The 27037-nt window shown below is 47.6% G+C and overlaps 1 protein-coding gene across 1 annotated transcript in view; it reads left to right on the top strand.

The window, feature by feature from the left end:
- The window catches only part of scaper (S-phase cyclin A-associated protein in the ER), a 67273-nt gene continuing 40236 nt past the window's right edge, over window positions 1–27037 (top strand). Inside the window, exons 1-19 of the mRNA XM_080539307.1 lie at window positions 1–151; window positions 4171–4271; window positions 4855–4971; window positions 6267–6394; window positions 6845–7104; window positions 7655–7987; window positions 9487–9654; window positions 9861–9927; window positions 10010–10160; window positions 10806–10917; window positions 11489–11629; window positions 11882–12037; window positions 12319–12461; window positions 12968–13049; window positions 13805–13957; window positions 17085–17192; window positions 22106–22242; window positions 26024–26089; window positions 26559–26685. Coding sequence (XP_080395433.1) covers window positions 4180–4271; window positions 4855–4971; window positions 6267–6394; window positions 6845–7104; window positions 7655–7987; window positions 9487–9654; window positions 9861–9927; window positions 10010–10160; window positions 10806–10917; window positions 11489–11629; window positions 11882–12037; window positions 12319–12461; window positions 12968–13049; window positions 13805–13957; window positions 17085–17192; window positions 22106–22242; window positions 26024–26089; window positions 26559–26685 — 2541 coding nt within the window. The 5' untranslated portion in view covers window positions 1–151; window positions 4171–4179. The remainder of the gene's footprint in view (window positions 152–4170; window positions 4272–4854; window positions 4972–6266; window positions 6395–6844; window positions 7105–7654; window positions 7988–9486; window positions 9655–9860; window positions 9928–10009; window positions 10161–10805; window positions 10918–11488; window positions 11630–11881; window positions 12038–12318; window positions 12462–12967; window positions 13050–13804; window positions 13958–17084; window positions 17193–22105; window positions 22243–26023; window positions 26090–26558; window positions 26686–27037) is intronic.

Below are 27037 nucleotides of genomic sequence, written 5' to 3' on the forward strand. Positions count from 1 at the left end.
CGGGCCAGAGAAGAGCCCTACCAAAGCCAGACAGCCACGAAAAGTGGACTTGCGAGCCCGTTACTGGGCCTTCCTCTTCGACAACCTGCGGCGGGCCGTGGACGAGATCTACGTCACCTGTGAATCTGACCAGAGTGTGGTGGAATGCAAGGTAGGACTCTGGATCCCAAATAGGCTAATAATGGCTCCTCGGGGGGGGGGGGGGGGGGGGTTGAGGGTGGGGGACGACGACGACTGCAGAAGGGTACTACGCTACAGGACCACTAGAGGGAGCTATTGAGTTTATCACCGTTTTCTGCCTATGCTCTCACATTCCTCTTGTTTTCTGGTTTGTGTCAGTGAGGGCTTTGAAGGCTGGCTGGTGAGAGAATTATCACAGGGCTCTCTTGGGCCTGGCTAGAGGGAGGGGATATTGATGACCGAGTGTAAACAGTGTGGATGTGTGTTGTTAGAGAGTTGTGGCAGTGCGAGGGGGTTGGGGGGCTGGGGAGCGGGGCGGGGGGGGCGAGTGTCAGAGGCAGATAGAACTTGGTTGATTCCACTGTTCCAAGGCTGTACCCCGAGTCCCTGTTTGAGACACGCAAGAAGGTGAAACTCAAAAACAGTGTTACAATGTTAACAATGTTTAAAACCAGTTTTTTTTTTTTACGTTTCTATGTCGGTTGTGGTAAGTCCATTAAGCAGAGCAGTGTGATTCTGCTGAACAGCAGTGCTTTTGTTAAAGCCGGGACAGACAGTGCTGTAACAAGGCCTCGGGTCTGTCCTGGCCTGTTGATCTGGCCCTGCCGGATCGATCGGCCTGCCATGCAGCATTATGCTGAGCATGGTTCTACTGACCGCCTGTGGTCGCTGCTGGGACACAGAGCTCCTGTGGTGCAGTCTCCAATGAGGACGGTGGGACTGTGTGAACGGTCTGGCAGGCTCCTGTTGTGTGTGTGTGTGTGTGTGTGTGTTGTTGTGTATGTGTATGTGTATTGTGTGTTCTCACCTCTGTGACGTCTAATGGCTCAGGCGGCGGGTGCTGGGTGCTCACGTGCCCCCCCCCCCGCCCCCTATCCCACCCAGCCCCAGCCCCAGCCCAGCCCCAGCCCCAGCCCAGCCCAGGCCTAATGGACTGTCTGATAAATGATGGAATTAGCTGGAGAGGAAGCAGAGTGCTCTGCCTCTGATAGGACCCGACCACAATCCCCTGGAGCAGTGTAAATCTGCACTCTGTGTGCTCTCACAACACAAACCGCTCCCCACCACGTTCTACTACACCCTCACACACACGCCCGCACACACACACACACACACACACACACACACACACACACACATCCTGCTCTGGTGATTTGGCATCACTTTAGCCTCGTCCACACTAGACGATTAAGTCTGACTTTTGTCATCCGACTAGGATGATCGCGTACAACTGTACTGGTCTAGATGAGCAAAAGTCACATTTGTGTTCCCATGGTGACTCAATTGTGTTCGAATTGTGATCTGATCATCATAATCCGAATAACAGAAGACTGATTGTTAAGTGTCAAGTGTAGACACAACCTTTTTGTTAGACCTAGTTTAGACAAACAATGGACCTATCGCGGACAAACAAACAACACTTCACTGACAGTGACTGACTAACCGACCGTGACTGAATGACATTCAATGACTTACAATGGCGGGGGTTGGCAAATTTCTGATTTCTGATTTACCACAGCAAGTAATAGACGTAGATGTTTTTTTAAAGATGGCAAGAATATTTAGTCTAGGAGCTTTTCTCCATCAGATGTTAGTGAGTTGTTTGTCTGAGTTTTCTGCCTGTAGTGACTTTTGCTGTGATATGATTGGACAATTTCTATTTTGGGGCGTGGCTTAGCGATAGGTCAATTGTGAAGAGATTGGACTCTGCATGAAGTACAGTAGTTGAGACGGACACCACACTATCTTTATGAATGGAGGTGTTGAATGGGGAACCATCTGAGACCTGTTCAACCTTCAGCACCCACACTGGATCCTTCTGCTCTGAGGGAGGCCCTGTTCAGCGGAGCAGCACATCAGGCTGATTTATGCTTGTATATTAATAACGCCCACATGTCTTTAACCCGCAGCCCCCCCCGGCCTAATTAGTTCTGATCAACCATTTGTCCTGTCTGAGCTTTGATTCATGCTACCTCCTCACCACCCAGCAGAGGTGGAAGCTGTACGCGTCCTAGTGATGGGGAGAGTCAGAGGGCCTCTTCCACACAGTGATAGACAGGGCTCCCACTGGTCCTTGAAATCCTCGAAAGTTTGTGAATTTGAGAAGAAAAAAAATCAAGGTCTTAAAGGTTTTTGAAAATAGACATGGGTCATTGAAAGTGCTTGAATTCCCCGCTTTCTCTCTCTCTCTCTCTCTCTCTCTCTAAAAATTAACTTTACACATATTTCACAATATTATTTTGCTGTGCTGTGGTAGAAAAGGCAAGAGACCATCTAGTGTTCACACATTCAAGCCTCTCTTTTCAATTGTTGTCTGTGAGCTGATAGTTCCTATTATAGAAATTCTCATCTAGATCTGTCTCAAACTATGCCGTGTTGGGTCCTTGAATTTGAGGGAATTGAGTCTTGAAAGTCCTTGAAAGGAGCTTGAATTTGATGTTTCAGAAGGTGTGGGAACCCTGGATAGAGTATGACAAAGGATCAACTTCGAGAATACAAATAAAAAACACACCTTGTTGGCATAGGCTCATTGTATATATTTTATATATATATCAGAAGTGGCAGTCAGATTAGAGGGGCCTTTCACTCGACTCATTTAAAGCTCTAAATCCTCTGTAATCTCTCTCTAATCGGCGGTTGCATTGATAATGCAATGACTTGTTCATCACCGACCATAGTGTTCCTGTAGGCCTTGTGAAAAATGTTATACGAGTACCGTTCGAGGCGAGCTTGTTGGTTTGCGTGCTTGCGAGGCGAGAGGCTTTATAGGGCCTCTCGCTCACTGTCGCTCTGTCACACCGACGCCATGCCTCTCCCCTCCTGCCTCCACGGCTGTGGGAGCCTTCATTACCAAATGAAGGAGGAGGAGGAGGAGGAGGAGGAGGAGGAGGAGGCAGCAGCAGCGGTGGGCCTTGACTGTTAACTAGCTCTAATCAGCAGGGCTGCCTCTGCCGCTGCTGGACACATCTTTCACTGGGCTGACTTGTCTATTAACTAAAAGCACCGTGAAGCTTTACTCTCAATTACCACTCCCTCCACGCTCCCCATCAATCACCTCCCAGTCTGTTTCACTAGAGCTCTTGGGCCCGCTCCTGCTGCTGAGAGGGGGGCCGGCGGCTTCACACACACACACACACACACACACACACACACTCTCTCTCTCCTCAGTCAAATACAGGTAACACCATTGTCGCTAACAAGCCGATTGTGGTTTCTCAATAGACTCTATAGCAGTTTTTGCTAAATCGAATCCATTTTGGTTTGGTCAGTTTTTTCCCCAGTGTCAGAGTGCAGAGACGCTGTAGCTAGATTGGCTGTCAGATGGACAATGACGTGGCGTCATCCGGCTCTCCCCAGTTCTACTTGTGAGAGATTGAAATTACAAGCCAATTCAATTAGTCTTCGCCCCCTCCTGGTGATGTCGTTGGTAATGTCAGCCCCCGTGGTGGATGGAGGAGGGTGCGGGGGGCGGTGTCAGGGAGCAGGATCTCTCCGAGGTTCTTTCTGGGTTGTGTGGGTGGGTGGGTGTGTGTGTGTTGATATGCTCTGTTGACTGTGACTCTGCCTCGGCCCAGATGCCCTGCTCTGTAGTGAAGGTGGGGAATGGCTTTTGGGTTACGGGAGCCCCAGAGTGCCGTGGGACTGTAGCCAGAGTGGGGATTCTCACCAGAAATAGGTCTACAAATAGTAAATACTACACACACACAGCTCTTTGCCTGTCCGTCTCAAATCACATCAGTATACTTTTTTCCAACCTCTCTCTCTCTCTCTCTCTCTCTCTCTGCCCGCCGAGTGCTGGATATTATATCATATTACTGCTATTATAATCTCAGTTGTCTCTAATAAGTGACCTTACAGAAGAACATAATACGGCTTTCCCTTTGTGTGATTCACTTCACTGAGATATCCCCCCCACCCCCACCCCCCACTGTGTCTGAGAGCCACCCCCCCCCCCCCACTGTGTCTGACTGTGAAACACGTGCGTTTCAGGAGGTGTTGATGATGTTGGACAACTATGTGCGGGACTTTAAAGCTCTCATCGACTGGATCCAGCTACAGGAGAAGTTGGAGAAAACGGATGCCCAGAACAGGTGATCTATGCTTTCTCTCTCATTCTTTCTCTCCCCCCTCTCCCCCTCTCTCTCCCCCTCTCTCTCTCTCTCTCTCTCTCTCTCTCTCCCCCTCTCCCCCTCTCTCCCTCTCTCTCTCTCTCTCTCTCATTCTTTCTCTCCCCCTCTCTCCCTCTCTCTCTCTCTCTCTCTCTCTCATTCTTTCTCTCCCCCCTCTCCCCCTCTCTCTCCCCCTCTCTCTCTCATTCATTCCCAATTGCTCCCTGAGGTAAATCTAAGTGCCATCTCTGGTCCCTGGCTTTGAGTCACAAACAAAGCAGATCAATAGACTTGGCTGTTAGTCAAGGTGATCCCACCGCTTTATTGGCTTCCCCTTAACGGAATCACCACAACACCCGTAAATTGACTAAGGTATAAAAAAAGTAAAACAAAAAAAACTCCAAGCTTTTAAGATTCCTCTCAATTTGTACATTAACTGTTCATCGACCCGCCAGCCTGTGTTTTAAACATAATGTGTGGTAAACATCTCTTGCTGATCCACAGTACATTAAAAAGTGATTTCTACTGAATACTTGATTCATGCATCCTCCCACTCTGATTTCAGACCCACGTCTCTGGCCTGGGAAGTGCGCAAGATGTCCCCGGGACGGCACGTGATGCCCAGCCCCTCCTCTGACAGGATCGTCCCCTCTCCAAACGCACGCAGGGCCCTCAGCTTCGGGTAGGCTTGAGTACTACTACTGCAGTGGTGTAGTCTACGTGATACGCAGGACTACGCCGTATACCCACTAGGAAAGGCCAAGGATTTCCGTGTACCCACTTAAAAATGTTCGAGGATACGTAACGGCGTTTTGTGACAGAACTTTCACACTTTCATTCATAAAATTCACCCCGTCTGGGTTACGAAGCACTTGACTTTTGGACCATTGGACTAGCGTCATATACCATCAACGGGGGGGGAAAATGCGACTTGAAATATGTCAAAATGCAGTATTATCATGCACAGATCAGCCTTATAACATGTAATGTATATAACGTTGGACAGGGAGCGCAGATTTATTTTGATGGCGTTCTGAAATTAACGATATGAGGCTGGGAGGAAAGAAATCACAGTATACCCACTAGAAAAAACTAGACTACACCACTGTACTACTGTCACTACACCATCTCCAGGAATTGTCATCTGAACTGAATAGAATTTAAAGTAAATAGCTTGTTACTGTATACACACACACACACACATACACACACACACATAAAACCTTCTTGTAATAGTCTCTCTCAGCAGTCAGCACATGTATGATTCTATTCAGCACCTCAGCCACAGCATGCCATTTCACAGTCTGATTTTGTCAGCCCTCATTAGATGTTCACAGAGAGGGGTAAAAAAAAAGAACCCAAATTTGATTTAACAGTCATTAAATCCCCCTATGAGCAAATGGATTTTAGATATGATTATATGATTTGCCGAGCCCTGGTCTGAATCGGTAGAATATTGCTCATAGTGCAATTGATTGCAGAATGCCAGGCATTTGTTTAATGTAATTTGTGGAGTCTCTCACTCCTTCACCACAGCAACAGTCAGGAGGTGTAGATCAAAGTGTGGTTAAAGACTGCTGAAGCATCGGTTCAATACGTGCAGTGCCCTGTAATCGGATGCTGCAGGAAATGGGTATTGATCATGATGGAGCTCTGTTGCCTGGCTGAGCCAGCCCTGTGGTCCCAGAGAGAGGGGCGGTGCTGGGCTGGGGTCAGACAGACACCCGCCTGACACAGACGCATGGAGCTGGGCCCGCAGGGTCACCTGTTTGCTTGAGTAGTCAGTACTTAGTAGTGATGTTCTAGGACACACTGGCCCTGGTCACAGTTGTGTAGACAAAACTAGCCGGTCTCTTTCACACTATATTCATAATGCTAATTAGTCTGTGGTTGAAATGCTTTTAGTGGAGGTTGCTATATCTCGGCTCTGACGTGTGTGTGTGTGTGTGTGTGTGTGTGTGTGTGTGTGTTCTCCAGTGGTCCTCCACCCACACTGGCTATAGCTCGCTTCCCCCCCGCCGGGCCCAGCTGGGCTGATCGGGTCAAGTCTTCCCAGACCCTCCCTGTCCCCAACCAAGCCAGCACTTTTCCTACAGAGAAACCAGGTACGCTGCTCCCCTCAAATCTACACACATACACACACACACACACACACACAATAGCATAGCATAGAGTACAGCATAGCACAGCATAGAGTACAGCTCAGTGTTTTATTTGTATAGTATAGTATAGTGGATAGTGTATATAGCCTTTATTTATGTAAACCAGCTCTTTTTCCCTTCTTGTTTTTAGTATTTTTTTCCTAGCACCAGGGGAGCCCCCCCTCCCAAATTTCGTTGTATGGTACCTGTACTATATTAATGACAATAAAGACCATTCATTCATTCATTCATTCAATTCTGTATACTATCGTGTGCTTTTATTGTCATTGAGTATACCATACCTGTCCTCTTAGGACGTAGCCCCATCTGACTGAATGGTACATATCCTTTTGTTCCTCTTTAAAGAGGCGGGGGAAGAAAAAAAACGGTGTATGTGCCCTTTACCCTATTCAGGTAAGAAGGACTCTGAGGGCTGGGAGACGGTCCAGCGCGGGCGTCCCGCGAAACCTCGATCGGCGGCCATCGTAGCCAAGGTCAGCCCGGTCATGGCCCCCGTCAGCCCCAAGGACAACATGAACCAGGAGAACCAGAACCTGAAGCTCCGGCCCCCCGGCCCCCAGGACAAAGGCAAGGGCCAGACGGAACAGCCCATCCCTGAGGAGCTGATGCCCCCGGAGGAGACCGAAGACTCTGAGAAAGGTCACATGATGGAGGTACTCTCTCTCTCTCTCTCTCTCTCACTCACTCACTCTCTCTCTCACACACACACACTGACGTCACTCACCCAGCAGTCACCAGATATCAATTATTCAGGAAGACAGGAGACGTGGAGCAGAGTAACTCAACACTGTTTTATCTGCCACATTGTTTTTGTTTTGGGCTCCACAGTATTCATAGACAGGCTGTCCAGACAGGGCATATCAGTTTTTGAGACGATTGATTGTGTTCTGACATTTCAGAGGCAGGAATACCACTTTCGTTGTCATGAAATAATATCCTCTCTCAATGTCTCAGAATACACTGGGTAGGGGTGGATTCTAGGCATTGCTTGATTTTTTACAAATACAAATATGTATTTTCCACATTCCCTTTATTTGATCTTCAGGGCATGTTAGTGCCAACTATCCCTGCATGATGTGTGTGTGTGTCTGTGTGTGTGTGTGTGTGTGTGTGTGTGTTAATTGTTTTGATTGCTCTCATGAAAAGCTTGAAATGTGCATGTTTTTAATGGCGTGTGTGTCTGTGATTGTGTCGGTGCAGCCCCCCCCAGCAGAGAGTGTGCAAGACTCGGGGCAGTGTGTCGACGCACCCTGTGAGGACGCGCCCCCCCTGTCCTCAGTCCCCCTGGTCCCCCTCCTCACCCTAACCCTACCCGACCCTGTCCCAGTCCCGGTCCCTGCTCCGGCCCTCCCCCCGTCCCCAGACTCGGCCCGAGCCGAGGAGCTCTGTGGTGCTCTGCGGGCCTCGGGGGGCGCGGAGGGGGCCGCGGGGGTGGGCGCGTCGCAGGGCACGGCAACATCTGCTCCAGGACAGCCTGAGACTCCCATGGCAGCGGTGAAACTGGAGAGTGTGCGGGACCCCACAGAGCTTTCCACTGTGAGTGCTGAGAGATGGAGGGGAGGGGCAGGGGAGGGGAGGGAGGGGAGGGGCAGGGGAGGTCAGGGGATTCCCCGGGGACCTTCACCGCCTAAACAATGTCACTCTAAAAAGAAAAAAAAAGGAAAACCTCCAGCTCTGACTTCCTCGTACGGAAAAGCATCTTAGCAGGCAGGACAGTTAGCGTTGCGTGGGGGTGTTGGTGAATGTCTGGGAGTGGGATGGCCATAGGACGACTAGGCCATTGTGCTCTGGAAGGTGTGTCAGTGAAGTGGCCCGCCCATTGGTTTGGCTGTGGTGAAGAAGTTGGTGCTTTGACCAACACGTCATTTATGACAGAACCGGTAGGGGAGACCTGCGAGGGGGGTCAGCCCCAGAGGGTCAGGTCAGGCCAGGGGTCACGTCATGTGTTCAATGGTTGTGTCAGGTGACTGTTTTTGTACGATGACCTCTTTTCTCCAAAGTGATAAGCCAGTCCTCAGGTGTATTACTGCCTCTTATCGCAAAAATGATCCCATGAATATGCTCATTCACTAGCATGGCTACTGTCATAGATAAAACTGCACTTAACCTCATATGAAGGCTGAAGAAATGGATGTTGTGTAAAATGGTCTACAGGGGAAGGTTATCTGAGCTGAGATCAAATGCAGACCTGGTCTTTGTGCTGGACCCAGACCAGTCGAAAGGCTCCAGACACCTCTCTGGGTGGCTCAGATAAGACCAGAGCTGTTTAGACTCCACTGCAGTTCCCTTGTTAAAGACAGACAAACAGCCTCAGTGTTGAGAGATATCTCTCCCTCATTTTCCTCATTAAGTTCAAGCGTTAGCAGTGGCCACTCTGTTGACTGGAGTGCCGGTAACTCTCTGTGCTCTACAGTAAGTCTGCTCTGAGTGAAACCCAACCTCCGTTTTAGAATATCCACATACAATATAGTCAAATGTTGATGGATTGTTTTTTTGATGTTGGATCGCCAAACGCAAAGAAGTAGACATGGACTGCATCAGGCTATTAAAAAAATAAATCTTGAGTTCCTTCCAACCTCCCATTTCCAGTTGATTTAAAAGCACGTTAGTGAAATGGGTCCCGTCGCTATGCCTCCTTCCACCATCTCCTCATCTTCACAGTGAACTCGTCATGCATGACTCCTGAATGCTTCCTTCACTTGTTGTGGTGATTTTTGTGGTGATTTTGTGGTGATTGAGTGTGCTACAGTTTGCTTCAGTTTCTGTGTTTTATGTTCTTTTTTCTGTAGTTTTATGATGAACAGTTAAACGAAGCAGAGTGATGCTCTGGTACTAATGGAATGGTACTATTATTGTTGTAGCTGGCTTTATCTTACAATTTCTTTCATATACAATGTTTGTCAAATGTGTTGTGTAAAGTCTTGGGATAACCAATACTATGCATTCTGAGATTTAGAGACAGAACCTGACTGCCAGTAGGATGGGCAGAGTGCTGTGCCGTGTGTGTGTGAGTCAGCGTGTGTCCCTGTGTCCAGCCCCAGTCCATGGCCGAGGTCCTGGCTAAAAAGGAGGAACTGGCGGACCGTCTGGAGAAGGCCAACGAGGAGGCCATAGCCAGCGCCATCGCTGAGGAGGAGCAGCTGACCCGGGAGATCCAGGCTGAGAACAACGACCTGGAGACAGACAACGAGAGTGACTTCTCTGTAAGGCACACACACACACACACACACACACCGTAATAGAACAACCCTTTGTCACGCTAGCAGTACGGCCTGTATCCTCAAATATTGTGTGTCCCCTCATTTTGTTATGAATCCAATATGTATAATTTATAAAATGACAACCTCCTCTCTCTCTCTCTCTCTCTCTCTCTCTCTCTCTCTCTCTCTCTCTCTCTCTCTCTCTCCAGGCTAGCATTGGCAGTGGAAGTTGTGGGCTCAATATAGATTGGAGTGACATGTTAGCAGACTATGAAGGTGTGTGTCTCTCCCCCCCCCTTCCTCATTCAGTGGTAACAACATGAATGTATGTTGATGATGTTCTCGCTTTACTGCCCAGAGTCCCTCACCCTTGCCGCTCCTCACCCTACAGCACGGGAGCCCTGGCGTCAGAGCACCTCCTGGGGGGACATTGTAGAAGAGGAGCCTGCCAGGCCCCCCGGTCACGGCATCCACATGCATGAGAAACTGTCCTCTCCGTCTCGCAAAAGGTGCTGTCACAGACATGATCATACACCGGCCTAAGACAGGGTTCCCACGGGTCCTTGAAATCCTTGAAAGTTTGTGAATTTGAGAAAAAGAAATCAAGGTCTTAAAAGTTTTTGAAAATAAACATGGGTCATTGGAAGTGCTTGAATTCCCCTCTCTCTCTCTCTCTCTCTCTCTAAAAATATATATTAACACATGTTTTACTTGGCTCGTCAACTAGTAAATAAGTCTCTGTATTGCTTAACTTTACACATATTTCACAATATATTGTTTTGCTGTGCTGTGGTAGAGAAGGCAAGAGACCATCTAGTGTTCACACATTCAAGCCTCTCTTTTTAATTGTTGTCTGTGAGCGGATAGTTCCTATTATATCAATTCTCATCTAGATCTGTCTCAAGGACCCAACTATGCCCTGTTGGGTCCTTGAATTTGAGGGAATTGAGTCTTGAAAGTCCTTGAAAGGTGCTTGAATGTGATGTTTCAGAAGGTGTGGGAACCCCGCTAAGAGTGACGTCTGTTAGAGAACCTGAGACACCTTAATGTATGTCTGAGTCCACAGCCACTGTGTGTTGGTGGGGGGGGGAGAGAGAGAGGGAGCGATGGCAGATGTAATGTTTTTTTGATCTTTCTTTCTTTCTTTGGTGCAGAACTATCGCCGAGTCCAAGAAGAAACACGAGGAGAAGCAGCTGAAGGCCCAGCAGCTCCGGGACAAGCTGCGGGAGGAGAAGACCCACAAACTGCAGAAGCTTCTGGAGAGGGTGTGTAAGTGAGTGAGTGAGTGAGTGGGTCTGGTAGACTAGAGCCAGGGGGCAAAACAGCCCAGCCGAGCCTGGCTTAGCCCAGCCTGGCCACGAGGAGAGCTTCTGTCAGCGCACTGCCAGATAGAATCACTAAATATCACAGCCCCCCCCCGCTCCCATTTAGCCCAGCTGGCCACAGACGCGTCTGAGAGAGAGAGAGAGAGAGAGGGGGAGCCCAAACTCAACAATCTTTTGTGACGTTTGTTTTTGTTCTACCAAGCCTTAGTGAGATGAGTGAGTCTTTGAATAATCCAGAGTATTAACCACATAAATACATGGAGTGGTGTATATTCACCATTAATCCCTGTGGACATACTGGAGAGGGTACTAGAAGCCAACGGCTTTTCAATGGCAAAAGACCGGCGTCTGCTTTGACTAGGGAAAATGTATGTACCGGTATGTATGTGAGTGAAATGAGCTGAGCCAAGCTGTCTGTCCCCCCCCCCCCCCCCGCCCTTCAAGCCTACTCTCTTTCCCTAACATTGTACCACCCCCCCCCCCCGCACTCCCTCTCTCTCCGTGCTCTCAGGAGAAGGAGGTCAGGAAATGGAAGGAGGAGCTGTTGGATCAGCGGCGGAAGATGATGGACGAGAAACTGTTGCATGCAGAGTTCAAGCGGGAGCTGCAGCTACAGGCCATCGTGAAAAAGGCCCAGGAGGAGGAGGCCAAGGTTAGACGACTGCAACCCGATATGGGAACAGCGGAGCCTCATGCTTTACGAGTTAAAAGAAAGTTCCACGTTCAATGAATCAAAAGACGACACGGTATCGCCGCAAAAAACAAAAACGGCCACGGAAATCAATTTCTAATCATTAAAAACCTTATTGGAAGCAACGTATGTATTCCCCGTCGTGCCGTCTGACCGAGACGGGCTTTGTTATGTTATGAAACAGTTCTAACCCCTGTGTGTCTTGTGTGTCAGGTGAACGAGATCGCTTTCATAAACACACTGGAGGCCCAGAACAAGAGGCACGACGTCCTGGCTAAGCTGAACGAGTACGAGCAGCGCCTCAACGAGCTGCAGGAGGAGCGGTCGAGGAGACAGGAGGAGAAGCAGGCCAGAGACGAGGCCGTCCAGGTACTGTGAGGTGGGGGGGGGCAGGGTTCCCACGGGTCCTTTAAATCCTTGAAAGTTTGTGAATTTGAATTTGAGGGAATTGAGTCTTGAAAGGTGCTTGAATGTGATGTTTCAGAAGGTGTGGGAATCTGGGGGGGGGGGGGGGGGGGGGTGGGGAGCATAGCAGAACAGACACTCACGCCACCGCCCAGATCTCAACCAGGCAATACTGACCCTGACTGGTGGATGTCTCTCCTCCTCCTCCTCCTCCTCCTCCTCCTTCTTTCCCCTTCCTTGTGTAGGAGCGCAAGCGGGCTCTGGAGGCCGAGCGGCAGGCGCGGGTGGAGGAGCTGCTGGTGAGGAGGAAGGAGCAGGAGGCGCGCATCGAGCAGCAGAGGCAGGAGAAGGAGAGGGCCAGGGAAGACGCAGCACGTGAGAGAGCCAGGTCTGTACTGTCCATTACCCTACCTCCAGCCAGGAACCCTTCTCCCCCCGTGTGGGGAACGAGGAGGTGTAAAAGATTGAAACGCTGTCGCAACTTACTGTCTATGAACTGGACCTATCGCTAAGCCACGCCCCAAAATATAAATTGTCCAATCATATCACAGCTAAAGTCACTACAGGCAGAAAACTCAGACAAACAACTCGCTAATATCTGATGGTGAGAAGCTTCTAGACTCAATATTCTTGTCATCTTTAAAAAAAACATGTCTATTACTTGCTGTGGTAAATCAGAAATCAGAAATTTGCCAACTCCCGCCATTGTAAGTCATTGAATGTCATTCAGTCACAGTCGGTCAGTCAGTCACTGTCAGCGAAGAGTTGTTTGTTTGTCCGAGTTTTCAAAGGGGGCGTGGCTTAGCGATAGGTCCATTGGGGGCCATAGATTTGTGAGGAGGATTGCAGTCAAACGAAGGAGCGGCTCCCTGATCAGGACGCTCTGTTCCACAGGGACCGCGAGGAGCGCCTGGCCGCCCTGAGCGCCGCTCAGCAGGAGGCCATGGAGGAGCTGCAGAAGAAGATCCAGATGAAGGTGAGGAGGCAGTTCTTCACACAAAGCCCCGCCCGCCTACCCGGTTTTTTATAGCGTTCTAACAACCGTTCCCGTTTTCCCCTCCCGACCGACCGACCTCAGCTTGTGTCACGACCCAACAGCTCCGCATGTACATTGAAAACCAATGGGCTCGTTCCCACACAGGGCCGAGGCCGGACACAGGTGTGTCGGCTAGCTCAGGGTTAGATGACAGCACCCAGGTAGGTGTTCAGCCCGGGAATGCCTTACCTTGGTCCGATGGTCCGTGGCGTGGATCGCTTGGGTGTACCGGACAGTCCGTGCGTTAGTTGGCAGGGTGTCCCCTCCCGTTCAGTATATTTAACATATAACAACGACAACAAAACAAAACAAAACCCGACACGACTTGGGAGTAATCCACAGATCCAAACAGTAATAATAGTCTCTTAATCAATGTCCTCGGGGGGTTATGCGTCTCTTCACTTCCTCTCTCTTCACTCTCTCTTCTCTCACCTCTCTCAGGTAGGAAATGAGCACCTTTCAAATAACACCCGCCAACAGGCAAGCCACTCCCCCATGTACCCTGCGTAGCCAATCATCAACCCCCTGAGCTTACCATGATAGACAGAAAATAGTTGGATCGTGACACTTGTTTGTCCCCCTCTCCCCCCAGCACGACAAGAGCAGCCGCTCCTGACCGACTGACCGACCGACCGACTGACCGACCTCGGCTTGTTTGTACCCCTCTCTCACCCTCTCTCCCCCTCTCCCCCCAGCACGACGAGAGCAGCCGCAGGCACATGGAGCAGATCGAGCAGAGGAAGGAGAAGGCGGCCGAGCTCAGCAGCGGCCGACACGCCAACACGGACTACGCCCCCAAACTGACGCCTTACGAGCGCAAGAAACAGTGTTCTCTGTGCAACGTCGTGGTATGTTTGTCATCACTTGAGAAATGGGTTTCCGATGTTGCGTGTTTTTTTCCCTTTTTGTCGAAATAAGATGGAATGGAATGGAATGGACTTTATTTGTCATTGCTACAGTAAGCATTAAGTAAGATGTCTTTCAAAGGTCCGTTACTGTTGGAGATCATCACCTACGAATGGGTCTTTTCCCCCGGTTGTCCTTGGCATCCATTTTGTCCCCGACACCAGACGTGCTACTAAACATCTGGTAACGTTAGACTGACCTTAGATGACTAATCTCAAAACCGAGTGGGAGAACTGTTAAGCATATTCCTTCTAATTGGTTTGATCCACTCGTCTCCAGTGAGAAATTCGCCCCTTTTTACTTCATTATCTTAATTCCAACGCACTCATTTGCGAGAAGGATCGGCTTTACACGAGACACTGTTTAACCTGAACAGAAGGGGGACGCTCGCTAGCTCTGTGGCAGAAGAGCCGCCCTGGACACCTCCCCTTGGTTGTCTGGCAGACTATCTGCATAAAAATGCTGACGAGAAGGTGATTCAGAGGATTCTGGAAGAGAATGCATTTAAATGAGGATTTAACTGCATTGATTAAACATGAACTCTGGGGGGGGCTGAAGATTTATGACTGGGCATGATTATACTTTTCAAGTGATGGGCAATGTGGCTTTTTGCAGCAACACGGTTGACACCTTGGAGCTCCAAACTAGCGTCAGATAAAGAGGAGACCACGGAGGGGGGGGGGGCTAGAATCTTGTTAAAATGTCAGATGACCTTGGCCTGGCCAGCATCTGACACCAGAGATCATCCATAGGTCAGCAGCCAGCACTCTATTTAATGACATTAAACAGAGGCTTTTCCTAAATGGGCTTTGTTCCAGCAGCAGCAGAAAAACAACACAGCTTGCTTTCCCTCACCTGCCTCCTGTTTGTGGCCATCGTGCATCTTCACACTACTTTTCTCCACCTCGCTCTTCAACGCGCTGCTGTGCGAAGTCCAGTCCAGCTCTGCCCTCCGCTTAACATAGGCCGTAGGTAACCGCATCAGCCGGGGCGCACAGGATATGGTACAGTGTCGTAGAACGGTAGTAGTGGTAGTCCAGGACCACAATGGCACCATGAAAATGCTTTAGGACGAAAGGTTTGTCTACCTATCCCTGAATGAATCCTGAAAAGAAACCTTAAACCTAAAAAAATAAATAAAATAACGTTACATTTTGGTCGACGCACCTGTTCTGGGAGCAGTGGCTACGCAGACGTTCAGAGTAGTGGTAGTCCAACATACAGTGCATTCGGGAAGTATTCAGACCCCTTCACTTTTTCCACATTTTGTTGAGTTGTAGACTCAATTTAAAATGGACTAAATTAAAAATGATTTGCGATCAATCCACACACAATACCGCGGAATGACAAAGTGAAAACATGTTTTTTTTATAATATACTGAAATAAAAAAAAACATGTTTTCACTTTGTCATTCCGCGGTATTGTGTGTGGATTGATCGCAAATCATTTTTAATTTAGTCCATTTTAAATTGATCACTTTGTCATTCCGCGGTATTGTATAAAAACTAAAATACAGAAATACCCCCATGTACATAAGTATTCAGCTGAGGTGCATCCTGTTTCCATTGATGAGCCTGTGGATGTTTCTATGACTTGATTGGAGTCCAACTGTGGTAAATTCTATTGATTGGACATGATTTGGAACGGCTCATACCTGTCTATATAACAGTTGGCAGTGCATGTCAGAGCAAAAATCAGGCCATGAGGTCAAATGAATTGTCTATACACCTCCCAGACAGGAGTGTGCCGAGGCACAGATCTGGGGACTGGTGCAAAACATTTTCTGCAGTAGGAGAAGGTCCCTAAGAACACAGTAGCCTCCATCATTCTTAAATGGAAGAAGTTTGGAACCACCAGGACTTTAACTAGAGCTGGCTGCCCGGCCAAACTGACCAGTAGGGGGAGAAGGGCTGTGGTCAGGGAGGTGACCAAGAACCTTATGGTTCCTCTGTTGAGATGGGAGAATCTTCCAGAAGGACAACCATCTGTGCAGCAACTCCTCAATAAGAAGCACATGACAGCCCGCTTGGAGTTTGACAAGAGGCGGCTAAAGGACTCTCAGACCATGAGAAACAAGATTCTCTGGTCTGATGAAACCAAGATTAAACTCTTTGGCCAGAATGCCAAGCATTGCGTCTGGTGGAAAACAGGCACTGCTCATCACCTGGCCAAAACAATCCGCACAGTGAAGCATGGTGGTGGCAGCATCATGCTGTGGAGATGTTTTTCAGCGACGGGGACTGGGAGACTCGTCAGGATCGAGGGAAAGATGAACGGAGCAAAGTAGAAAGATCCTTGATGAAAACCTGCTCCAGAACGAAAATTTCAAAAAACATGTTTTCACTTTGTCATTCTGGGGCATTGTGTGTGGATTGATGGCACTTTCTTTTTTTTAAATGTAATCCATTTTAAATTGACTCTACAACGCAACAAAATGTGGAAAAAGTGAAGGGTCTGAATACTTTCTGAATGCACTGTATACGTTAGTCTAGACAGACAGAAGACTGGAAATATATTATCGAAATATGACATACGGAAACACTTTCAATACTACTGCTTGAGATATAAAGATTTTAGACAAGCACAATCACATTAGTGCTGTTTTATACTATATTTATTGGTTATCTGCTACATGTTTTTGCTGAGACGGATGTCTTGAGTGAATCTGTCAGCCACTGCTGATTTCGTGCACAAGTAATTAGTGTCCTGCTGTGCTGTCAAAAAGGATAATGCAATGAAATACAGCCATGATGTCATATTTAGTTTATAGCAAAGCTCTCATCACTTAAGGTATGCTGGTAGAAGAGACAATAGTGCTTCACATTATTATTGGTTTCCAAATAAATATCCATTTATTAATAATATTCATAATAATATTTTTGCTGTTCAGTTGGTCTCTCATTCGCTCATCCGAAGCTGGAATGTGATCTCAGTGAAAGCCCAGTGTAATGTATATTTAATGTCTAGTCTCCCTGGCTTCCCCTGGGGAGACCCTGGTGAACCCCTCTGCCTCTGTGTCCATTGTGTCCTCAGCAGTGACCCCTGACCTGTGTGTTTTGGGTTTGTAGATCACCACGGAGGTGCACCTGTTCAGCCACACCAAGGGCAAGAGCCACCAGCAAGCAGTCAGAGACAGCAGCAGCATCCAGGGACGAGAGCTCTCCGACGAGGAAGTGGTGAGTGTCCACAAAACACTAGTGGGAGGAACGGAGACAATAGATTACATTTACATTTACATTTTTGGCATTTAACAGACGCCTTATTCCAAAGCGACTTACACTCAATACATTTGACTAAGCAAGTGAATCATCAATCCACCAGTCGTAGCAGGAAGAATAATCCAGCTCAAGCCCGGGGGCCATTGGCAGTCTCAGTGATAGAAGGAAAGGGCATGTCCAATAGAGTTGTATTACTGTACCCAGTTAAACTATTAAACTAAATCTATGGAGAAGACGTATAATAAAGAGAATAATAAAAAGAAATAAATCAATGAAAAACAAAAAGCACAGACAGCAAAAATATGCATTGATAGACCAAGGTACTAGACATTAAAAGCATGTTTAAAAAGATGGAACGTTTGAAGGGGGGCGGGGGAGTGTGTTGGATTCCTTAAAAAAAGAAAGAAATGTGATGTGCTTCGGGGGAGTGTTTTTTGGGAGAGTGTTCCAAATCATACATACGGTGCTGTCATAATACTTTTATGGCAACCTCATTGTTGTTTATGAATCCCTCATATAGTGTGAGGATATCTCGCTGGCCGTGTGATATTATAAATGGGCCTTGAAATGTATACAGTTGGGGTTCAGCGACTTCAGTCGAGGGGTGACATCACCTCCTTGTCTGCAGGCCGTTTTGTCAGAGTGCTTTTCATGAGAGGGCTGCTCGTTAAAGGTAGCGTCTCTCAGCCCTGCAATATGAGATTGGCTGTTCGGCATGCTCTTTGAGAAGTTGACAACTGTTGGTGCTATATGCAGCACCTTTGGCCCAGCACCTCCTTCATTTAAACCTTGTTTCACTGGGGACTAATTAATACCCCTCAACCCCTCCTAAATCATTTGCTTTCCATGCAGGTCATTTTTCTGTTTGACAGTATGATAAACAAGGCTGTGGAAGCATTCAACTCACCAGTATGGTGCCGTGTACACAGCCAGTATCAGACTACCTCTATGAATATCTCTGGCAATGGAATGTTTTTCAACAGTGGCTACACTGGCGAAGTATTAAATGGCGCTAATTATTGAGCCACTTAACTTTTTTTTTTTTGGGGGGGGGGGGGGGACATTTCTTACTGTACAAACTAATCAATGAAAGGTTTAGCCCAGCTGAGCCAAACGGTGGCATTGTACACACTTCCTTGTGAAATCAATACATCTCCCTGTTTAACTGGGTACAGTAATACAACTCTATTGGACATGCCCTTAATGGACATTACCTACAGTATGGTTATTTTATGGGGTGTTTTGTCCCATATTTTCATTTAATAGGCAACGAGCCGGCGATAGAGAAATGTCTTGAGATTTTTGTTTAGAGAGACTAAGCTGGCCTTTCTTTATTTATGTCCCCGCTCATTTTGGTGTGCAGTATTTCATTCATGCAACTGCCAACTATATTCCAGGCGGTGGTTCCATAACTCTTGGAGGAATGAAAGATTTTTAATTAAAATTAAGATGGTTGGCTGAACTGTACAGAGGTCACTACATAGTTTTTCAGTGGAAGCGGCCGGCAGATGCCCCGAGCCTTCGTATTTAGTCATTTTCTCCCGTTTTTGAAGGACGCGAATTAAATTGAAAATACAATGATTATCAACAGGGCTGGATCGATGTGCCCGAGATTGCAATCACTCTCTTTTACTTACACTTATTAGTTGTCATCTGTCCTGTTTTAATATGAAATAGGTGATGTCCGAGACCCCTTGCTTTTGACATATTGGATTTATTTATGGGTCACCCTTGACACAGCACCACAGAAACACCAGTGACCTCTCAAGAGAGAATACTCATCCTCTCTCCCCTCATCCCGTCTCTTGCACCCTGCCCTGTGACACTGAGACACCTGAGACACTCTGGGCAGAGGCTGGCCTGGTCCACCAGAGGGATCACTAGGCTGGGATGAACTCAATGATAAATCCCACTGTCAGCTGAAGTAACCAATGTGCCAGTCTGCACTAGACAGTCAGAGGAAAGTGTAGGTTACAGAGCTGTAAAGATGGTTCAACTAGTCATTGCAGTTGCAAGTATGATCTTCCAGCAGACAAAACCTCTAATTGGGGGACAAGGCGTCCGCCAAAAAATATTGGGAGTCCCCATAGGATGACATGTGTGTATTTCGGGGGACCTTACCGTGACTTAGTGAACAGTGACGATGTGTGTACTCTTATTGCAAAGTCTCCTTGAATGTTACAGATAACATTCATCTCCATTCCAAAAGAAGTAGTCATGTGAAATATTGTTGGAAGATGCGATGTGTAACGCTATCCACCTATTTCACACCAAGTGGAAAGCCAACCTCTCTGGCCTTTTGTTATGGACAAAAGAGGTGCGGGGGGGAACATATCACTTAGATTGTGTGCGTCTCTAAGGAGGCCCTTTTCGCTAGGCACTGTCTGTGTGATGTTTAGATTGGTCTCTAGTTACTCCCTCCGCCTCTGCCTCCAACGCCAGTCTGTGGTGTTGTGCTCTGCCCTGGGGCCTGCCTCTTCCCTGCTCCATTGTCCTCCTGGTAGACACCTGTCTGTCATCCTGCCTGGTCACACCCCAAACACTCTTCACTCCAATAGACCTATCGCTAAGCCACGCCCCAAAATAGAAATTGTCTAATCATATCACAACAAAAGACACTACTGGCAGAAAACTCAGACAAACAACTCGCTAATATTTGATGGTGAAAAGCTTCTAGACAAAATATTCTTGTCATCTTTAAAAAAAAACGTCTATTACTATTACTTGCTGTGGTAAATCAGAAATTTGAACTCTCGCCATTGTAAGTCATTGAATGTCATTCAGTCACGGTCGGTCGGTCAGTCAGTCACTGTCAGTAAAGAATTTGAGCAAGCGTTGTTTGTTTGTCCGAGTTTTCAAAGGGGGCGTGGCTTAGAGATAGGTCCATTGCAGAACACTGGTGTGTCTAGTCTGCTCTCTCTTCCAGGAGCTGATCTCCAAATTGATTCCATTTATTCACTATCAACGACATTGATATTGATAAGTCATTGAATGTCCTGAAAGGATTATATATCAGAAATGGTTGTTTATACCTTAATACTACAGTTTGATTATTGGTTGCATCGTACTCGTACAGTACACGTGATAATGTGGATGAATTAAGTTATTGTGGTTTTGATAGTTCATAAACAAACATCGACATTCACACACAGTAGCTGGATTATTAGAGTGTGATGATGCTATAGATGAAGTGATATTTCGTCTTGCCATTAAAGTGCCTTGTGTGATGGAGAGATGGATCATGTCTTAGACGTGTTACTGAAACAATTCCATTAAGTAAACGGCGGGAGCCTCTCAGAGAGATTACTGAACAGCTGCCTCTCAAGCAAGGGAGAGCTATGGTCATGACTGCAGGCTGAACCCCCTGCTTTGAGGGAGCAGAGGTCTACACACACACACCTCTCCTAGGAAACGTAATATGGCACATCTCAGTGCCTTTTCTTTTCATTTTCAAACGAATGTATTCGGGACAGGTGACAGGCATACAAGTCGAAAACAACGTTAAGTTTCTTTTGTCGTTCTGTTGTCCGTCGTCTGCCCGGTGACGTCGCTAATGAAAATGTTTGTCAGCACTAAATGCTCTCGGTGTGTCTCTTATCTCGCTAATTCCTTTTTACAAGATGGCCACATTGATTCAACTGCCATCCTTCATTGTCCTCTTGTTATCTCAACCGGAGCTGCCTTTTTAATCACCTTTCAAAACCCTCCCCCTGATTGATAAGGTGGATTGCAAATCAATAAGTCTGAAATGTTTCTTAACGAAAGATAGGCTATGTGTTGTATTCTGGTTACATCCCGGGTCCTCTCCTAGTATCTAGTTCAACTGATGACACCGGTCTTTTAAAAAGGGCTCTGCCCCTGAAATCATGTGGGGCTTCTCAAGCAGCAGGTGCCGGCGCCGCTAACACTGGTGACAAAAAGGAAAGGCATCCCATGGGCAGGGCAGGGCAGGGGGTAGTGCTACTCAATGGAAACCCTTATCTCGTGGGGCCATTCCCATCATCTGTCAGTGCTGGATAGATGACAGGATAATTAGGTAATTGGGTTTTCTTGTGCTCATACATCATGTTGTTTCTCAATTGGGTTACAACCCTCTTTTCTCCCTGCTGGAAATATCAGCATCATCTGACAGACCAGGGGGCACACAAGGCGGGAAGTAACACCTCTTCCCCCCCTCCGGCGTTACCACGGGCATGCTTCAAACAGGCGTCGGGTGTTAGCGGTCCTGATACAGTAATTACAGGGTACAATGCCCCCGCCGAGAGGTACATGTTACACAATGGGCCCACACACCTGCTATTTCAATGGATAAAGCTTCTACTTACAGCCGTTTACCGGGGCTTAGCATTAGCCGCTACCTTTTCTATTGTCATTAAGACATATCAGCTACAGGTATGTGTTTGTAGAGCAGGTGTCACATTCTCCTGTTTGACTGCTGATGGTCTCTGAGCAGCTCATTTTACTGTGGTGTACTAGAGGGGCTGTCTATGGGGGATGGGGGGGAGGCGGGGCGGGGGGGGAGAAAGGAAACCTGAGGTAATACATTAACATATTTGGGGGTTTAGACAGCAGGTGGGCTCTCTCTTTTAGTAGCCGGAGGAGGACCTGCTGCACATCGCTGTCGAGGGAATCCAGAACCCGAGATGATTGGCCACTGTCTCAGATGGCCCCAATTCATCCTCAACACCTTTGCCCTTCTCCATAGAACTGTCTACTTCCTCCAGATTGCTTGTGTTGTACTTCTCAATTTCACATCGGAACGGATAGATCGGATAGAGTATAACATTTCACACTCTCACCCTGATGGGCAACTGAATCCCTGGTTGTTTATTGGTGAGACTCACTCATGGAATGTGTGTGATGTGTTTCAGGAGCACCTGTCCCTGAAGAAGTACATCGTGGACATTGTGACAGACAGCACTGTGTCCTCCGAGGGCGTGAAGGAGGGAGAGGAGAGGCAGAAGGCGCGGAAGAAAGCAAAGAAGCTCCGTGCACGGATGAACTCCAGGTGATGCATCCATCTGTCGTCGTCTCCCCTCCACCCGCCCCCCCCCCCCCCCCCCCCCCCTCCACACACACACACACACACCTCCCCGACACCCTTCCACAGGCACAGAGGACAATGCTTTGGCGGCGGCCCTTTATGAGTGACAAGGAGATGGAGAGCAGACGTTATGTGCATCACAGCTGTCCACAGAATAACACTGATGAGCATAATTTATGGCCACTTTCTGTGATTGGGGAGGAAAACTGGGAATCGATCTGAGGACCCTGGCTTTCACCTGTTAAGAGCTTTCCCCCTAATTGCTGCCACAGTGCCGCCAAAACTGAAGCCTCCTCCGACGTACAATAGTATGTTAGAGTATGTGTAAACCATGCCTATTTGTCTTTCTCCGGGCTATTGATTTTTAAATGAAGTATCAAAGAAAATCAATAGTAATCAACAAATAGGAGGCAACGCCCCTCAGTGTCAGATCCCAGGTCTGTGCTCTATCAATTTAGTAGCCTGTCACAACAAGGAGGGAGGGAGGGGGGGGGACATTGTCGTGCCCACAGTAAGTTGTGGGATGATCTATTTGTCATTGGGACCGGTAGGAGTGGGGGGGTGGGAGGGGCAGCACAGGAGATACCAGTGTATCACTGCCCTGTTGATCAAAGTGACTATGGTACAGGACTGTACTCATCGGAGCTGTCTTAATTGATTCGGTATTAATCACTTTTTCTTCACTCACCTTGTGATGACTTCATCCTACAACTTTCCTTTCACTCGGTTGAATCATAGTGAATCTTAGAAAGTTAGACATTTTTTAACCTGAGGGATTTCTGTTTTTTAGGCCGAAAAAAAAGAGGGGGGGGGGGCCAGAAGTTCAGGATACCTCTAGCGTATGAACGCCCCAGCGCCTCTCACGCTATGGTATATAGTAGCAGCTTTCATTAGCGTTCATCATCGGTGGTGCTGTTGTCCCGTGGCGTGAGGGGCTCGGTGCTGAGAAAGTGACAACATGATCCGCCTCTGTTCACTGTCACTCCCAGCCCTAACCCTACTGAGACCAGCACTCACACTCCCAGCCCGAACCCTACTGAGACCAGCACTCAAAGGGAAAAAGGCTTTCAGAGGTCATAAATAACAGACAGACCCAGCGAGCACAAAGGGGAGCGGAGCTCCACTGCTGGGTGGAAATGAGCCGTTTTATTGGAGCACGGCTACGGTGTTTGTAAAACGCAGGAGAAGTTGTCCCCGGACTCCCAAGGCGGGCTTATACCCCCTTTACCGTCATAAACTAGTGGACAGCTTAAATCACATTTTCTCTGCGGTTTGGCTGACTTGTTCCAGTAATATATGACCGCCCTTTCCTATAAGGAAAATATGCTCTTTTGAATGGCATGTAAGTAGCATGTCAGTTTGTGTCAAGATGCGTTGTTGAACTTTGAAACATGGATTCATAAGTCTCCACTGATCCTCTTGTACGAGCCGTTTGGCTGGAGCGTATTGCGTGTTTCCCTTGGCCGGGAACAGACCTGTCAGTGTGTGAGAGGACCTCAGAGGGAGGTGTGCTGCACAAAGGCACCCCTGTGTGGAACATGGAGAGGTGATCACAGCCTTTACTCATTTCACCCAGTCTCCCCTCCCAGCGGGGAAAGGGAAAGTGGAGGAGCTGGAGGGGTCCGGCCAGTGATCACATGATCCATACACACACACACACACAATGTGCCTGTGAGCTGAGGGAGGCCCTGGGGAAACCACAGTAGGTTTTATGCTCATTAAGCCAGTGATCCATGAGACATACTTTTCCTAGTTGCTTACCACAGTCTGTCTGTCACATTGTTTACAGTACACTGACTTTTACGTCACGTCACTGTACTGTAGGCCAAGACCCCTACTGGTACACATGCAAAGAAATGTAAGAATTGTCGGTTGCAAAATCGGGTTGGCTCCTGTGGTCTGAGAAATTCTGCCGTTTTTCAAGGTGTTTTATCCATATGTTCTATGGGCTGGTGAATTCCTGAAATTCCAAATTCCATCAAAACTGAATGTTTTTATTTTTTTGCATTCTGAAGCAGAGACATTTTCATAGCATTGGCTCAGTGCATAAAGGGCCAGTACAGATGAATTGAGGGGCTGACGGTGATGGATTGATTATTAGTTATGCATTGTAGATGTGTGCTTTTTCCCCGTATTGCTGATTACTGATGGCCTATTTATAGCCCTCAGCCCATTAAGCCAGGCCTGCTGCGGGAGGTGATGAATTGTTCAGCAATTGCTCCCCGTTTAACCTGGGCGGGTGTAAACCTGTCAGAGATGAATATTGTAATATCAAGAATGACAAACAGGGCAGGTATAGTTCATGTTCCTGTGAAAGCGAGACAGTGCTTTCAGACGACATGATAAATAATGTGATAAAATGATGTACCTCAGTCACCCCACCCAGCAGGTTTACTCAAAGTGCATCTGGCATTAAAAGCACCCTGACCTTGCGTTCACACTAGGCCCAGAGTATTTCTGTGTACAGAAATATACCTCTGAGGTAAATGCGATTGTATCGGCCTGTTCTCACGGGAAACAAACGGTTGTTATTCAGAAAAAATAAATAAAATATGTAAGCATTGTGAAATGCATGAGTTGTCTTTGCGTGTGGGAATGCACTCGCGTTCACCTACAGTAACCGACTGCTTGGGTGAAATGTCTCTGATCAAATTACTGTCCATTAGGCTAAGCCCTCCAAACCATTCTCCCTAGTCCCTACTGCACTACTATTAAAGTTACAGGACAGACTTGTTTAGTATTGTACGGTATTTTCATCAGTTATCTTCATAACTTCAAGAGTTTTCCCTTCTATTTTAGTTTGCGTCTATTCGTTTGGTATTCATGTGAGCCAGTACGTGGGTAAAATGATCCTCCTTGATGCATAATCAAATTCAAATGCTGTCCATGTAGCCTCCTCCACATGTTCACTGATTTATAATGCACTTTACCATGAGAAACGGGGTGATATGAATCTTCCCGAATCCAGTAACTGCTTAAAACAGTAAATGCATGTCCGGGAAAAAGGTTTTGCATTAATTAGTCATGATAGGGATAGTTTTGAACTTTAAGTTATGCTTTTACATGGGATCGCTGGTGTCCTTGGGAGGTTTTTTTGTGTTCACAATCTAGTATCCAAGTGATGCTAATTAATTTAGCCTTGCTTGATCCAGGTCTGTGTCCTCAGGGAAAGGTCCGACTGTCCTTTTCCTAGAAGTGTTGGGAGTTTTATCAGCTTGTAGCTGACCAGAAAGCTCTCAGGTCAGGCAGGTTGTGATCAATAGTTCTTATCGGATATGGGATGTCTGACTGACAGAGATCTCCTCAGACGTTGTTTACCAGCAGCACACTCTCACAGTGGCCTGACTGATGGTCCGATGCCACCGAGGGAGCAGTTCTAATGGCCGTGGCCCTGTGGAGAAGGTCACATGGCACTAATGGCCCTGCTACCCGAGATAGGCGCAGCGCTAACTGTTTATTTGACAAATCAGCGAAATAGAGAATTTGACATGCCATTGATGGGGAGGGCGAAATTAATTCTAAATGAAACATGTAGATGGCAGTAAGACACCATGTCCCTGAAGAATGAATGTATGATTATTTTAAGCCAAGTTACTGGGGGGGGAACGGTTGACAGGCAAAATAAACACTCATGCTTAACTTGACCTTTTTCTGATCCTTCAGACTTTTCATCCTCCCATGCCTTCTAACTGACAGCCTGAGCACTCCTGTTATTGGAAGACTGTTTCTTCTGTTCCCTCTGCAGGGCAAAGGAGTACGAGACATCCATGGAGGCCAAGACACAAGTCTCTGACTCCCCATACAAGGCCAAGTAAGTTGATCCTCCCCTCCTCCTACAACTGATCTGTAGTAGTAATAATGGACCTATCGCTAAGCCACGCCCCCTTTGAAAACTCAGACAAACAAACAACGCTTCACTGACAGTGACTGACTGACCGACCGTGACTGAATGACATTCAATGACTTACAATGGCGGGAGTTGGCAAATTTCTGATTTCTGATTTACCACAGCAAGTAATAGACATGTTTTATAAAGATGACAAGAATATTTAGTCTAGAAGCTTTTCACCATCAGATATTAGCCAGTTGTTTATCCGAGTTTTCTGCCTGTAGTGACTTTTGCTGTGATGTGATTGGACAATTTCTATTTTGGGGCGTGGCTTAGTGATGGCTCCATTGTCAGTGTCTAGTTTTCCTTGATGTTCTCTCAATGTTTATAGCCAGAAAATGTTCTTTTAATGATTCGAGCGGGTAGTGAAGGAGCGCCTGTGTCTCTCTAGGCTCCAGCGTCTGGTGAAGGACCTGGTGAAGCAGCTCCAGGGGCAGGACAGTGGCCAGTGGGCCAACAACAAGGTGTCAGGCCTGGACAGGACCCTGGGAGAGATCTCCCGCATCCTGGAGAAACAGGTACGTCACAGACTCTCTGACAGTTCACATCGACGGCCAGCGTATCGATGTTGAATAACGTAGAGAACGCTAATATCTTCAAACGACGTGTCCTCGTCGATATGGACTCTTCTTGTTGGCAGTGTCTTAAGGCCCTCAAACGTCTGCGGACATGCCGCGCGGAGTCCGGTCCGCTCACAGTAAGCCCGACTCTGTGGTGGCCTTTACCCATCAGTCTTTTTGATTTCCTCCCTGAAGACGTCACAGAAGATGTCTCTCGTTATAACCAGACCGCCCCTCTCCCCTAACAACATCCTCAGAGTAAGCCGTCATCGGCCATTCAGAGAAAGGGAGTTGTCTTCACCGCGGCTCT

This window comes from Nansenia antarctica (assembly GCF_963989245.1).
Source record: "Nansenia antarctica genome assembly, chromosome: 9".
Taxonomy (NCBI): domain Eukaryota; kingdom Metazoa; phylum Chordata; class Actinopteri; order Argentiniformes; family Microstomatidae; genus Nansenia; species Nansenia antarctica.